At 47.3% G+C, this 15,710-nt stretch overlaps 1 protein-coding gene across 1 annotated transcript; it reads right to left on the minus strand.

Annotated features, from left to right (window-relative positions):
* Positions 1-1,853: 1,853 nt before the first annotated feature.
* On the minus strand, positions 1,854-3,722 carry LOC107124099 (oocyte zinc finger protein XlCOF6-like; the record flags this gene model as incomplete). The annotated part of the gene is made up of 1 exon (XM_015427485.1): positions 1,854-3,722. A coding segment is annotated over one exon (1,800 nt), but the record flags the coding sequence as incomplete, so codon positions are not given.
* Positions 3,723-15,710: the final 11,988 nt, after the last annotated feature.

The following is a 15,710-nucleotide window of genomic DNA, read 5'->3' on the forward strand; positions in this document are numbered from 1 at the left end:
TGGGGGGGACTTACCTCCTCCTGCTGCTTCCTCCTGGAGCTCCCGCCCCCCTCCCCCCTCCCGCGAGTATCGCGGGTCCGCCCCTTGTATATTTTATTGATATAACTCCTAGCTTCAAATGCCGATCTATATTGTAGCAGGTAAATTAAACTATAACTTAAGCCATTAAAGTCTAACTAAATGTATATAATGACACAGAACCTGCGTAACCATAAATCCTAAAATATTGCGATTATTTCTTTGTATTTTAGTGGAATTGAATAACTGAGGAATTTGAAAGTGAAAATTCCATAAAATCTAACCATTTTGCAAAAAATAAAGACTGTTTTTTAACTGCTTTTTCAGATTTCATGGATAGAGTTATCTTTTCTAGGGTGTAGTATTCCCAAATCTTCATGTACTGAATTACAGAGCATACTTGTATAAATACCAGGAGAGGAGTGACAAGTGGAGTGCCTCAAGGATCTGTCCTGGGTCCTGATTTGTTCAATGATTTGGATGAAGGGACAGAGGGAATGCTTATTATATCTGCAGATGAGACTAAATTGGGAGGGGTATCAAACACTGGTCTCTCTAAGCTGTGGAGTCTTGCGAGCAAAAATTCTACCTTGTGAGCTACTGGCATTAAAGTTCTGAGGGAGCGATTTACTGCATAAATTAGTTTGCTCTGGAGCCGTCCCTTCCTGAGCTAAGACGAAAATGTGTGAGCCGGAGGCTAAAAAACCGTGAGCTAGCTCACACTAACTCAGCTTAGAGGGAACACTGGTAGCAAATACGGTAGAAGACAGAGTCAGGATATAGGATGATCTTGACAGGCTGCGAAACTGGGCTAAAACAAAATTAATTTCAATGGGGATAAATGTCAAGTTCTGCATTTAGGTAGGAAAAATCAAATGCATACTTATAGGTTGGGGGAGACTTGTCTTGGCAGTAGTATGTGCAAAAAGGATCTAGGGATCTTAGTAGACCATACACTGAACATGAGTCAGCAGTGTGATGCGGTTGCTAAAAAGGCAAATGCCATTTTGGGCTGTATCAACAGAAGCATAGTGTCCAGATAACAAGATGTGTTGGTACCACTTTACTCTGCTCTGGCTAGACCTCACCAAGAGTATTGTGTTCAATTTTGGGCCCCACAATTTAAGAAGGATATAGACAAGCTGGAACATGTCCAGAGGAGGGCAACAAAGATGGTGAGGGGTTGGGAGACCAAGTCCTATGAGGAAAGGTTGAAGGAGCTGGGTATGTTTAGCCTGGAGAGGAGACGACTGAGAAGTGATATGATCACCATCTTCAAGTACTTGAAGGGCTGTCATCTAGTGGATGGTACGGAGTTGTTTTCTGTTGCTCTAGAAGGTCGGACCAGAACCACTGGGTTGAAATTAAATCAGAAGAGTTTTTGGCTAAACATTAGGAAGTACTTCCCGACAGTTAGAACGGTTCCTCAGTGGAACAGGCTTCCTTGGGAGGTGGTGGGCTCTCCTTCATTGGAAGTTTTCAAACAGAGGCTAGATGGCCATCTGACAGCAATGTGGATTCTGTTAACTTGGGCAGATCATGAGAGGGAGGGCAGGAAGGGTTTCCTCAGTGCTTAGTTCTTGTGGCCCTTTCTCACACACCCAGGGAAATGCTGATTGCCACTTTTGGGGTCAGGAAGCACTTTTTCTCCAGGCCAGTTTGGCCAGGGATCCTGGAGTTTTTTGTTCATCTTCTGGGCATGGAACAGTGGTCACTGCGGGTGTGGAGGGGAAGGTATTTGTGAATGTCCTGCATCGTGCAGGGGGATGGACTAGATGACCCTAGAGGTAACTTCCAACTCTATGATTCTATGATTCCAGGTTTGGCCCACTGAGGTGTACAGCAGGACTATGCCATCTTGTGATTTGGATGTTATGCCTCCATTGGTACACCCCAAAACTGCATTAGCTTTCAAAAAGTTTCTCCCCTGTGTGGGTTCTTCGATGCCGTTGAAAAGTAGAACTGATACTAAATCTCTTTCCACACTCTGAGCATTTAAAAGGTTTCTCCCCTGTGTGGGTTCTTTGGTGCTTCCGAAGAGTACCACTCTCAGTGAATCTCTTTCTACACACTGAGCATTCAAAGGGTTTCTCCCCTGTGTGGGTTCTCTGATGCTGTTGAAGGTTCCCCCTCACACTGAATCTCTTTCCACACTCTGAGCATTCAAAAGGTTTCTCCCCTGTATGGGTTTTTCTATGCTCCAGAAGACTGCAGCTCTGACTAAATCTCTTTCCACATTCTGAACATTCAAAAGGTTTCTCCCCCGTGTGGGTTCTCTGATGCAGTTGAAGACTGCTACTGTAACTGAATTTCTTTCCACATTCTGAGCACTCAAAAGGCTTTTCCCCTGTGTGGGTTCTTTGATGCAGTTGAAGATAGCCACTGCTACTGAATTTCTTTCCACACTCTGAGCATTCAAAATTTTTCTCCCCTGTGTGGGTTATTTGGTGCTTCTGAAGAGTACCATTCTCACTGAATCTCTTTCCACACACTGGGCATTCAAAAGGTTTCTCCCCTGTGTGGGTTCTTTGATGTCGTTGAAGAGTGCCACTCTGACTGAATCTCTTTCCACAAACTGAACATGCAAAAGGTTTTTCCCCTGTGTGGGTTTTCTGATGACTACTGCTACTGAATTTCTTTCCACACTCTAAGCATTCAAAATGTTTCTCCCCTGTATGGGTTCTTTGATGGCGTTGAAGAGTGCCACTCTGCCTGAACTTCTTTCCACACTCTGAACATTCAAAGGGTTTCTCCCCTGTGTGTGTTCTTTGGTGTGGCTGAAGATGAGCACTGCTACGGAATTTCTTTCCGCACTCTAAGCATTCAAAAGGTTTCTCCCCTGTGTGGGTTCTTTGATGCAGTTGAAGGTTGCCATTGCTACTGAATTTCTTTCCACACTCTGAACATTCAAAAGGTTTCTCCCCTGTGTGGGTTCTTTGGTGCGTTTGAAGACTGCCACTGCTACTGAATTTCTTTCCACACTCTGAACATTCAAAAGGTTTCTCCCCTGTGTGGGTTCTTTGATGCAGTTGAAGACTGCCATTCTGACTGAATCTTCTTCCACACTCTGAGCATTCAAAAGGTTTCTCCCCTGTGTGGGTTCTCTGATGCTTTTGCAGATTCCCCTTCACACTGAATCTCTTTCCACACTCTGAGCACTCCAAAGGATTCTCCCCTGTGTGGGTTGTCAGATGCTTTCGAAGATGGCTGTTCAACCTGAATCTATTTCCACACTCTGAGCATTCAAAAGGTTTCTCCTCTTTGTGGGTTGTCTGATGCCTTTGAAGACTGCTCCTCATACTGAATTTCTTTCTGCACTCTGAGCATTCAAAAGGTTTCTCCCCTGTGTGGGTTCTCTGATGCCGTTGAAGAATGCTACTCTGACTGAATCTCTTTCCACACTCTGAACATTCAAAAGGTTTCTCCCCTGTGTGGGTTCTCCTGTGCATCTGAAGAGCGGAACTCCAGCTGAATTTCTTTCCACACTCTGAGCACTCAAAAGATTTCTCTATTGTGTGGGTTGTTCTGTGCCGTAGAAGCTGGCCATGCTGACTGAATCTCTTTCCACACTCTGAGCACTCAAAAGATTTCTCTATTGTGTGGGTTGTTTTGTGCCGTAGAAGCTGGCCATGCTGACTGAATCTCTTTCCACACACTGAGCATACAAAAGGTTTCTCTCCTGTGTGGGTTCTTCGGTGCTTCTGAAGATTGCCACTCTGACTGAATCTCTTTCCACACTCTGAGCATTCAAAAGGTTTCTCCCCTGTGTGGGTTCTCCTGTGCAACTGAAGAGCGTAACTCCAGCTGAATTTCTTTCCACACTCTGAGCACTCAAAAGATTTCTCTATTGTGTGGGTCGTTCTGTGCCGTAGAAGCTGGCCACGCTGACTGAATCTCTTTCCACACACTGGGCATACAAAAGGTTTCTCACCTCTGTGTATTCTTTGGTACACAAGGACCTGTGATCTATTTCTGAAGTATTTTCCACACTGAATGGATTTACTTGGCTTCATTATCCTTTCCTTTGGAAAATGTACATTACGCTGTTTTCTGTCTCTCTTCTCAACCATACGGCTGCCTTTCTTTCTCTTAGGTCTGCCTTGATTCCTGACGTTTTCTTTTAGGTCTTCCTTTCTAACTGCATCTGGCATTTGTTGATGAAGTTCTTCACCCTCCTCATTCCTCTGATCATCCTCCACTGGAATAAGAGAGAGATCCTTTTAGAATTTGGGAGGGCTGGGAAGGTCCAAAGGCATCTATGTGACTGCAGAAGGAAAGGATTGACAGCCCTTTGGCTTCATCCAGCTTGGCTGATAATCACCACATTTCTAACCTTCCCCAGAATATCTAGTATTTAAGGATACCTCACCCCTCAAGAGCCACAGCTGAGCTCTTGCCCTGGAGAAACTTCGGAGGGTCCAGATTTCAGGCCCCCAGAAGGCCTCCCTCTCTCCTTACCCAGCGGGTTGTATGATTGTCCCAAACCAAATGTTGCTAAGACGTGAATCAGAAATCCCCCACAGCCATTCCTGGCCTGTTCCCTTGACAGAACCGTGAAGGATACTCACTCTCAGCCAGCTCATTTGGGAATGAGATATGCTCTTGGGATCCTCTTGAGGAACTCTCCAGCCTTTCTATGGATGCAAGGTCGTTTTTTGTGTCTGCTGTCGCCTCTCTTGTACTTCTAGCATCTTTTGCAGAGAGAGACAGAGAAAGAAAGGGAAAGTTTTCATTCTTAAATGGGGAAGGAAAGAAGTTCAAGAATTAAAATTCTTTATCAGTTTATCGATCTAGTCTGTTAGTTTATCTTTTGGTCTCCGGTTTGTGTTTTTCTTTTGAAAAATCGTATATAAAAAAAGTTTAAAAAACAATAAAAATACTTCTGAGAGCCAGTTTGGTGTAGTGGTTTAAGTGTGCGGACTCTAATCTGGGAGAACCGGGTTTGGTTCCCCACTCCTCCACTTGCACCTGGCTGGATGACCTGATAAGAGCCGTAGTTCTGATAAGAGCTGTTCTTGAAAAAGAACAGTTTCTGTCAGAGCTCTCCCAGCCCCACCTACCTCACAGGGTGTCTGTTGTGGGGTGGGGAAGGGAAAGGAGTTTGTAAGCCCCTCTGAGACTCCGAGTGAAGGGCGGGGTATAAATCCAATCTCTTCTTCTTCTTCTGGAAGGACAGAACCATGGTCAAGGTCAAGGCTCACAATTCCAGCCAGTATCAGGGGAATGGATCTGTGAGGCAAAGCATTCCACTTCCCACAAGGATTAACATGATTATTAAGTGGGCTGGTCCGACTTGTGGGTGTTCGTGATTTGAGTCTCCCTGCAACTAGAGAAGGAGAGATTGGATTTATACCCCACCCTTCACTACCCGAAGGAGTGTCAGAGCGGCTTACAAACTCCTTTCCCTCCCCCTTCCCACAGCAGAGACCCTGTGAGGTAGGTGGGGCTGAGAGAATTCTTTTTGAGAACTGCTCTTGAGAGAACAGCTCTGAAAGAACTTGTAACTGAACCAAGGTCACACCAGCAGCTGCATGTGAAAGAGTGGGGAATCAAACCGAGTTCTTCCAGGTTAGAATCTGTGCTCGTAACCACTTCACCAAACCGGCTCTCGTCCTTACATCTTTATCTCTTTCAAGACCAGACTCCAGAATGTGGTCAGTGGTTAATCATGAGGATCTGTATCCATTTGTGTAACCAGGAGGGAGGGGGGATTAGGAGGGTGCTAACAGCCTCTGGAAAATTCCATCAGGGAATACCCTTGATTGGGGCATTAGGACCACCTGACCCTAGAGAGGCAGAAAGTATCATACGGGTATAGACCAGAGGGAAGCCATGTTAACTGGATGCAGAGGTCTTTCACATCACCTCCTACCTGGTCCTTTTAACTGGAGATGCTGCCAGGTTTTGAACCCGGGACCTTCTGCATGCCAAGCAGATGCTGTGTCAGTGAGCCACATTCCCTCCTCAAGGAGTGTGACAGGCCTCAATACGGCATGTTGCTATTCAGTATTTTGATTCATGTCCCATCACAATGGCAGCGATTCGTACCTTCGACACCTAGGAATGATCCTTACCCAGAAAGGCCACGTTCCCAGAGTTCTCCAGCATGACTTCCCTGTACAGAGCTCTTTGTCCCGGATCCAGCAGGGCCCACTCTGCCTCGGTGAAATCGACGGACACCTCCTCGAAGGAAACGGGACGCTGAAAGAAAATGTAGACTGCCTCGTCAGAGATCAGGACAGGCAGAGATTGCACACTGGAAGGGAGTCGTCCAGAGGGGGACAGGATGTATGGCTTGGGATGGGTAAATGGAACGGCGTTCAGAGGATCTCTTGCCAGGACACCTTGTAGAAAGTGCAGGAGCAGAAGCCCCCCCTGAGAAAGGAGGAGGGACCCAGGCTGTCCCCCCCCCCCCCGGCCCATCTCTCCTCCCTACGGGAGGGGCAGCAGCCGTTTCCACACCTCTGAAAAGACGACGGCTCAACAGCATCTCTTCACTGCCTGTTCCTGAGACAAAGAAGGAAGGGTGTCTGCTTGCTTGTTCCCTGCTTTACACACCCCATTCCCAGGGTTGTGAAACCTTGCCCTGTGTACACTCAAGAAACTTGTTACTAAATTCTGGGAGAGGCAGAAGAGAAGAACTGGGTGTCAAACTCGGATCTCGTTTGCCGTGGTTTTCCTGCACTGTCTGTGATTCTGTGCTTTGCCTCATATTTGTTCTGGCTGGGAAGGAGGGGGGGAACGTCTGAGTGTGGGGGTGTGAGGACTGTAATAAATAAACCATACAGACAATTTAATTGTCTTTCTAAGGACATACAAAGGACAAGTTTGATATATTTGCAAGAGATCCACATAATGATACAAGGTGAAATATATAAACGTACGATAAATTAGGCATGAGTTTGTTAAACAAGGAATTGTAAGAATAATTTCCGCTCTTTTATGTTAGTTCTGTTTTTATGTATGTTTTGTCTTTAAAAATTAAAAAAGTGAATGATCAGGACTGCTTACCTGGGAATAACCCTCGCTGTAACTTGCAAGAGGCCTCCCTTTCACTGGAGAAGAATGCTTGATTGTTCTTGGGCATGAGACATTGCTTGATAATGTAACATACTGCTTCAGGTGTTGGGGGGTGGGGAGGATTAATGGAGCACAGTAGGTTTTGGCGGGCTGAATGGGCAGAATGATTGGATGGGTCTTAGCCTGAAACATCTTTATCTCTCAATAAACAAATCACTGCCAAGAGAGTGTTGCTGGGAGTAAGTTTGTTCAAGAGTCCCTATGAGCCTCTGGGATTAGAAATGTTGTTAACATATTTCAGACTTCTCAGAGATTTCTGTCTGGACGGGGGGGAGGGGACAGAGGGGTGTGGAAAGGACATCGCGTGACATGTCACAAATCACAATCACATTATACCCCAAACCCATATATGACTGGAGCACATCTGGAACCTCTAGGGTAATATCAATGAGTTTTCAGAGCGTCTCTGTCATGATGTGGGCTGCGCAACTAGAGGCCTAGTAGGCTCAGGGAGCCTGAGTAGCAGTGGGAGGAGGCCTGGCCTACAACTCCCAGAAGTCCCTGAGAGGTTTTGGCGCCAATTTTAGCCAATCACAGAGAAAGGGGACTTATAATAAAAGAGTTGGTACAGAAGAAGAGCTGTTCTTTCTTCCAAGAGGGCAGAGCCAGAAGGAAGGCTGCCGCAGGGAAGAGACCCTCCTCCTGAGAGGAAGGGTGAGCAGACTGAGGCCCACTTGAGACAGTGAGCTAGGGGCAGTAAGTTTAGACACGTTAGGGCATTCGGTTTCTTTTCTCTTCACCCCCCTTACTGATATTGTTCTTGTACCCTGTTTGTTTCCCATATTGGGCTGACCGCCTGTAAAAATAAACCTTTTATTTGCTGTTTACTCTGCCTGGTCCTAACCCTTATTTCGGCCAAACAAGGGATGTCTGAAGGTCTTGGGAGGGTGCTCTGGGCCTTCGCAAGCGATCCTAAAATCAGAGTGGTGGCAGCATCACCTGAGCCGCGACAGTCTCTTTGCATGCTACGGTCACAACCGGGTTTTCAGGCAGATGCGACATCAACACGGCATGACATCTTACCCAAGCCCCTCCCCAAAGCTCCTTGGGGTGCCAGTCCACTGACTGCCATATCCATTCCAGCAAGTGGGGTTAGTGATCTACCTCTGACCCCTCTGCAATCTACTGGTAGATCGCAATCTACCTGTTGGACATACCTGCACTAGATGTCCCTATAAGCATGGGCACAGACGCCAAATTCCTAGGGCTGGCTGGGGGCGGGGCCACAGACATACAAGGGAAAACTCTATGGTTTTCCCTTGTATGGCCGTGGCCCCGCCCCCAGCGTGCCCAGCTTGCCTACATCACTTCCGGGTGACGCGCGCGCGCGCAAGCCCGACGCCGGCCGGGAGCCCCCCCGCTCCCGGCGAAGAAGAATTTGGCAACCCTGCAAATTCCGCCATGATCATTAGCCCCTAGGACCTGGTTTTCAGAGCTCTGCTGCCCCAGAAGGCGGAGGCCCCCTTTATTCACCAGGTTAACAGCTTTGTCTACCTTTTCTCGTTTGAGCCACCTCGAGTTCCTCCTATGGGAGAAAAGTGAGACGTGGCTATTTTAAGAAATGGAAGGAATTGCCTCCAATGGATTTGTCTAATCCCCTTTGAGAAGAATCACAGTAAGTGCTGCAAATTAACTCTGTGTTGTGTGAAGAAATGTTTAATTCTTTTCCCGACCTGAGCTCTCTACCCATCCAACTCACGGGGGTGCCCCAAACTCATCCAGGCACAAAGAGACCTTACCACAGGAGAGGGCATCTTGGGCATGCTCCACGGCCTGCGCACTCTCCCCTTGCTCCGAGGAAGCTCCTTCCCCCTCAGGGAATATAGTTTCTTTTTTCATGGATGGTGCCCACATCTGAAACAGCAGCGAGGGAGAGGGGTAAGAGATGGAATGGAAAAGAGGCCAAGGAATGGATCCTATGTAAGCATTCATACCCCTCTTCAGGCATAAGAACATGAGAGAAGCCAATGTTGGATCAGGCCAATGGCCCATCCAGTCCAACATTCTGTCACACAGTGGCCAAATATACCAGGTGCCATCAGGAGGTCCAGCAGTGGGGCCAGGACAATAGAAGTCCTCCCACTGTTGTCCCCCCCAAGCACCAAGAAGAAAGAGCATCACTTGCCCCAGACTAAGAGTTCCTATCTATACCTTGTGGCTAATAGCCACTGACGGACTTCTGCTCCATATGCTTATCTAATTCCCTCTTGAAGCCGTCCATGCTTGTAGCCGCCACCACTTCCTGTGGCAGTGAATTCCACGTGTTAATCACTCTTTGGGTGAAGAAGTACTTCCTTTTATCCGTTCTAACCCAACCGCTCAGCAATTTCATGGAGTGCCCACGAGTTCTTGTATGGTGAGAAAGGGAGAAAAGCACTTCTTTTTCCACCTGCTCTATCCCATGCATAATCTTGCAAACCTCGATCATGTCACCCCTCAGTTGTCGTTTCTCCAAGCTAAAGAGCCCCAAGCGCTTTAACCTTTCCTCATAGGGAAAGTGTTCCAACCGTTTAATCATTCTAGTTGTCCTCTTCTGCACTTTTTCCAGTGCTATAATATCCTTTCTGAGGTGTCCTGACCAGAATTGTACACAATACTCCAAATGAGGTCACACCATTGATTTATACAGGGACATTATGATACTGGCTGATCTGTTTTAAATTCCTTTCCTACTAATCCCCAGCATAGCATTGGTCTTTTTTATTGCAGCCGCACACTGTCTCAACATTTTCAGTGAGTTATCTACTACAACTCCAAGATCTCTCTCTTGGTCAGTCTCTGCCAGTTCAGACCCCATCAACGTGTATTTATAGTTAGGATTTTTGGCCCCAATGTGCATCACTTTGCACTTGGCCATATTGAACCCCATTTGCCATGTTGACACCCACTCACCTGTCCTCAACAGATCCCTTTGGAGTGCCTCACAATCCTCTTTGGTTTTCACCACCCTGAACAATTTCTGGATTTCTCCTTCACTGGACGTTTTTAAGCAGAGGTCGGACAACCGTCTTTTGGGTATGTTGTAGGGCTATCTTTCGGATACGTTCCTGCAGAGTGCATGGGGTTGGACTAGATGACCTGTAAGGTCCCTTCCAACTCTAACATTCTATGATTCTATATAATCCGCAAATTTAGTCACTTCACTGCTTACTCCCAACTCCAAATCCTTAACGAACAAGTTAAAAAGCATCGGACCGAGTACTGATCCCTGCGGTACTCCACTGTTTACCACCCTCCACTGAGAGAACTGCCCATTTATACTCACTCTCTGTTTCCTATTAATTAGCCAGTTTTTGATCCACAAGAGGACTGGTCCTTTTATCCCGTGACTATTGAGCTTACTTAGGAGCCTTTGATGAGGAACTTTATCAAAACCTTTCTGGAAGTCAAGGCCAACAACATATGTTGGGTCCCCCTTGTTCACATGTTTGTTCACCCCCCTCAAAGAACACTAACAGGTGAGTGAGACAGGTTAATGCAGGAGCAGCTGGCAGCTAGACAGAGAGAAACCCATGTACCCTTAATATCAACATTACCCCCAGAATCACAAGTGCCATGCTGTCTGACCTGAAACGACAGAAAGTGGATGCCAGCAAGAAAGACAAGAAAGTAATGTAAAGGTGTCTCCCCGGCTCATGAACTTCCCTCCACCCTAAAGTAATGCATAATTTACAACAAAGGGTTTCTCGGGAAATCAGCTCCTCTGCTTGAATTAACCTCTCTCACCCACAATCCTGCTTCCTCTCCCCATCTGCCCTTGCTGGCATATCCGTAATATCTGGAAGTCCCTCCTATCCTGTAATTTGGGGGACAGCAATTAATATTCATGCCCATAACTTGTCCCTGGGAGAGCCATTCAGCTCTGCCCAAACCTCCAAGTTCCCTCCGGGAGAACCATCAAGCATCCGTTCAATGTACCGGCAAGCTATCTGAAGCACCCACCTCTCAGTGTGTGTGTGTGTGTGTTCTCAGCTCCTATATCACCCCCCCACTTGTGTGGGGAGGGTGTCACCTCCAGTGTTCCCTCTAAGCTGAGTTAGTGCGAGCTAGCTCGCAGTTTTTTAGCCTCCTGCTCACACATTTTTGTCTTAGCTCAGGAAGGATTTGGCTCCAGAGCCAACTAATTTATGCAGGAGCCAAAACACTTGCTCACAACTTTAATGACAGTAGCTCACAAAGTAGAATTTTTGCTCACAAGACTCCAGAGCTTAATGGGAGCACCGGTCACCTCTCTCCTGTGGAATATGGGCTGTTCCGAAAGACCTCTTCGTGGTCCACACTTCTTCAAGATCGGTTTGGTGTCGTGGTTAAGTGAGTGGACTCTAATCTGGGAGAACCGGGTTTGATTCCCCACTCCTCCACTTGCACCTGTTGGATGACCTTGGGCAAGCCATAGTTCTGATAAGAGCTGTTCTTGAGCTCTCTCAGCCCCACCTACCTCACAGGGTGTCTGTTGTGGGGAGGGGAAGGGAAAGGAGTCTGTAAGCCCCTCTGAGAGTCCTTTGGGTAGTGAAGGGCGGGGTATAAATCCAATCTCTTCTTCTTCTTCTACCTCACAGGGTATCTGTTGTGGGGAGGGGAAGGGAAAGGAGTTTGTAAGCCACTCTGAGAGTCCTTTGGGTAGTGAAAGGCGGGGTATAAATCCAATCTCTTCTTCTTCTACCTCACAGGGTGTCTGTTGAGGGGAGGGGAGGGGAAGGGAAAGGAGTTTGTAAGCCGCTCTGAGACACCTTTGGGCAGTGAAGGGCGGGGTATAAATCCAATCTCTTCTTCTTCTTCTTCTAAACATAGCCTCTCCCAAAAACCTATTCCTCACTCATTCCTACTCTTCTTATTTATTAGTTTCTCAATGAAACCTTATTGCCTGAACATCTACCTGGTTTATTTGACAGTTTTTCTAAGGGAACAATCCCCGTATGGAAAGGTGGAGATTCCCGTTGCCTCCCTCTTGCCCTGTGTCTAATAATGCTAATTTCCGCAATTAAATAAAAGACAGCTATCCGGGTCACAGCGGGCCCCACTCCCAGACTCTGCACCCTTCCATCAGCAGACCTGGTGAGTTATCTGGAAGGATAATTAATTCTCTACTGGAAGAGGCTGCTGAAGGAGGCCGTGAAATCTCCCTCTTGGATGATTCACATTTGGACAGATGCCTGGCAGGGAACCTTTGGGATAAACCCAGATATCGTCGCTTGAACTGGACATACCTGGAGGGAATCCCCCTCACCTGTTCTGCCTGCCTCTTCTCCTCGGCCTGACTCAGGAGGAAACCTTCGGCCAGGGCCACCGCCTGGGAACTGGTCTCCGGCCCACATCCTCTGACCCAGCCCTGCATTTCCTGGGGCAGGAGAGTCAGGAACTGCTCCAGGATCACCAGGTCCAGGATCTGCTTCTTGGTGTGCCTCTCCGGCTCCAGCCAGTGGCTGCAAAGTCCATGGAGCTGGCTGCAAACCTCCCGGGGCCCGTCGGCCTCACAGTAGCAGAACTGCCGGAAGCGTCGGCAATGGACATCTGAGATTGCAGTGAGCTGATCACGGGTATCTGGCACCGGGCTTTCCCAGAATTCACCACCACTCCCAGTTAGGGTGGGACAAAGGTCTTTCCTTGCTGTCTCGCCAGTTCCTGGTCCTTCTGAGTCCTGTTCTTCCATCTCCTTCCCCTTCTATTGAGTCGCTTCCATCTGTGAAAAGATGCCTTCAGTCACTTGGCTATGAAGACAGGCTTCTCTCTGGGGAGGGAAGAAGAGACACAGACAGAAACATGGACAATCAAAGAGAATGGAGATACACCGAGTATCACAAACCTTCATATGCTCACGAGACACATGAGAATTGCCCTGGTGGATCAGAACAAAAAGGGCTTCTTGTGGTTTGTAGACCAGGCTTAATATCATTTTTCTATATTACAAGCCAAGCTATTTGAGATATGTCTTCATGGTGTTTTTTTTGTTTTTGTTTTTAAAGTTAAGGGTCTCTGGCACTCTAAGGATGTCAACAAGCTTAGCCTCTCCGTACATTGGCTCAATCTGTCCTTGGGGCTAATTCTTAAGGTAAACCCAAAAAGGACAAGGACTGGTAACCAGTGTTCCCTCTAAGATGAGTTAGTGTGAGCCAGCTCACAGGTTTTTAGCCTCCGGCTCACACATTTTTGCCTTCGCTCAGGAAGGAGGGCTCCAGAGCAAGCTTATTTATGCAGTAGCCAAATCGCTCGCTCACATCTTTAATGCCAGTGGCTCACAAAGTAGATTTTTTGCTCTCAAGACTCCACAGCTTAGAGGGAACATTGTAAACCCCACCCCCCTTTACCATTGTATGCATCTCTTCAACAGGCCTGTACAGTTTAGGTCCTAAGACTGCAAAACTGATGTCATATTGTCCCCGATAAGGCAATTTGACTTGCACTCTTAGGACCTAAACTGGAAGGTACATATTGGTACTGATATTATTTCCAGTGTGTACAACTACTTCTGACACAAGGCCAGGTATATTTGTGGCCCCAAATAGAAATCTTTTGGTGTGTCATTCAATTCCATATTGGAACCAGTGTTCCCTCTAAGCTGTGGAGTCTTGTGAGCCAAAATTCTACTTTGTGAGCTACTGGCATTAAAGTTGTGAGCAAGTGATTTAGCTACTGCATAAATTAGTTCGCTCTGGAGCCATCCTTCCTGAGCTGAGACAAAAATGTGTGAGCCGGAGGCTAAAAAAACCTCTGAGGTAGCTCACACTAACTCAGCTTAGAGGGAACACTGATTTGGAACATTCCATTTTTGGCCCTATATTATTGTTTATAAGTCTTCTAAACTTCCTTTGGAGGTTCAAGAAAAAGAAGAACCAGAAGAGATTGGATTTATACCCCGCCCTTCACTACCCAGTTTGGTGTAGTGGTTAAGAGGGGTATAAATCCAATCTTCTTCTTCTCCTCCTCCTCCTCCTCTTCTTCTTCTACCCAGAGGAGTCTCAGAGCGGCTTACAAACTCCTTTCCCTTCCCCTCCCCACAACAGACACCCTGTGAGGTAGGCGGGCTGAGAGAGCTCTCCACAGAACTGCCCTTGAGAGAACAGCTCTGAATGAACTTATGACTGACCCAAGGACACACCAGCAGTTGCGTGTGGGGGAGTGGGGACTCAAACCCGGTTCTCCCAGATTAGAGTCCGTGCTCTTAACCACTACACCAAACTGGCTCTTGAGGTGCAAGTCCAACCCCCTCCTCAATGCAGGATCAGCCTAGAGCATCCCTGACAAGTGTTTGTCCAGCCTCTGCTTAAAGACTGCCGGTGAGGGGGAGCTCACCACCTCCCTAGGCAGCTGATTCCCCTGTTGCACAATTCTTACTGTAAAACAGCTTTTCCTAATATCCAGCTTTTCCTAATATTCCCTTCCCGCCCCTAATTTAAACCTATTATTGCAAATCCTATCCACTGCTGCCAACAGGAACAGCTCCCTGCCCTCCTCTAAGTGGCAGCCCTTCAAATACTTCAAGAGCAATCATGTCCCCCCTCATCCTCCTCTTCTCCAGACTGAACATTCCCAAGTCCCCCAGCCTTTCCTCAGAGGGCTTGGCCTCCAGGCCCCTGATCATCCTCGTCACTCTCCTCTGCACCTGCTTCATTCTGTCCACATCCTTTCTGAAGTGAGGCCTCCAGAACTGCACACGGTACTCCAAGTGCGGCCTGACCAACGCAGTGTACAGCGGGAGTATGATAGTTTTCGATTTGGAAGTTATGCCTCTGTGGATACATCCCAAGATTGCATTAGCCTTTTTTGCTGCTACATCACACTGGCTGCTCATATGTAACTTTTGGTCCACCCTTACCCCAAGATCTTGTTCACATACACACCGCTACCCAGGTGTATCCCCCATCCAGTATGCGTGTTCCGAGCTGGAACCTTTCTTTCCTCTCCCTTCCATATTCTGAGTGCCCTTCCCCAGAAGAAAAAGAGACTGGTAGTCCAGAATTGGAATCTCTCCTTATATATAATTGAATAGTGGGTGCCAAAGTTCTAATTCTAAAATGCACTCCCTTAGTGTATGGCTGATGGCACTGCTCCTCAGCATATATCGCCACCAATCAGAAGGCAAAGCCCAGGTCCCGCCCACACCACAACTGATGCGACAACCTGGTCTTTTGCATATGGAAGCTGATTGGACTTCACTCCATTCCACACCTCAAACTCCCCCCCCCCGCAAGGCAGTTGGAATGTCAGTTGCATATGGAACCTGCTGTATTCTGGTGGTGTGCAGGTCCCAGGTTCATGTTTTAAAAGCAGACTGACACTCTTTGCCCAAAGCCAGAGCACTCTCCCAGAGCCTCTTTCTAGATCCCGTTGTATTTATTTCCACAACGGGCCTTATTTCTAGTCCATAATAATATAGGAAAATCACCATCTTGGATCTTTTTATACACTGACATACTGTGCTCAATTGCAGGTACCTGCTATCACATACAAGATCCTTCATGGGCTGGATCCCTCAACCGTGTCTCTCTATGGCCCTGGGTGTGAGATGTTTGCATCTCTGCAGGGCACATATAGAAGAAGAGATTGAATTTATACCCCGCCCTTCACTACCCAAAGGTGTCTCAGAGCGGCTTACAAACCCCTTTCCCTTCCCC

This window comes from Gekko japonicus, unplaced genomic scaffold (genome assembly GCF_001447785.1).
Source record: "Gekko japonicus isolate JY-2015 unplaced genomic scaffold, Gekko_japonicus_V1.1 scaffold3837, whole genome shotgun sequence".
In the NCBI taxonomy this organism is placed as follows: domain Eukaryota; kingdom Metazoa; phylum Chordata; class Lepidosauria; order Squamata; family Gekkonidae; genus Gekko; species Gekko japonicus.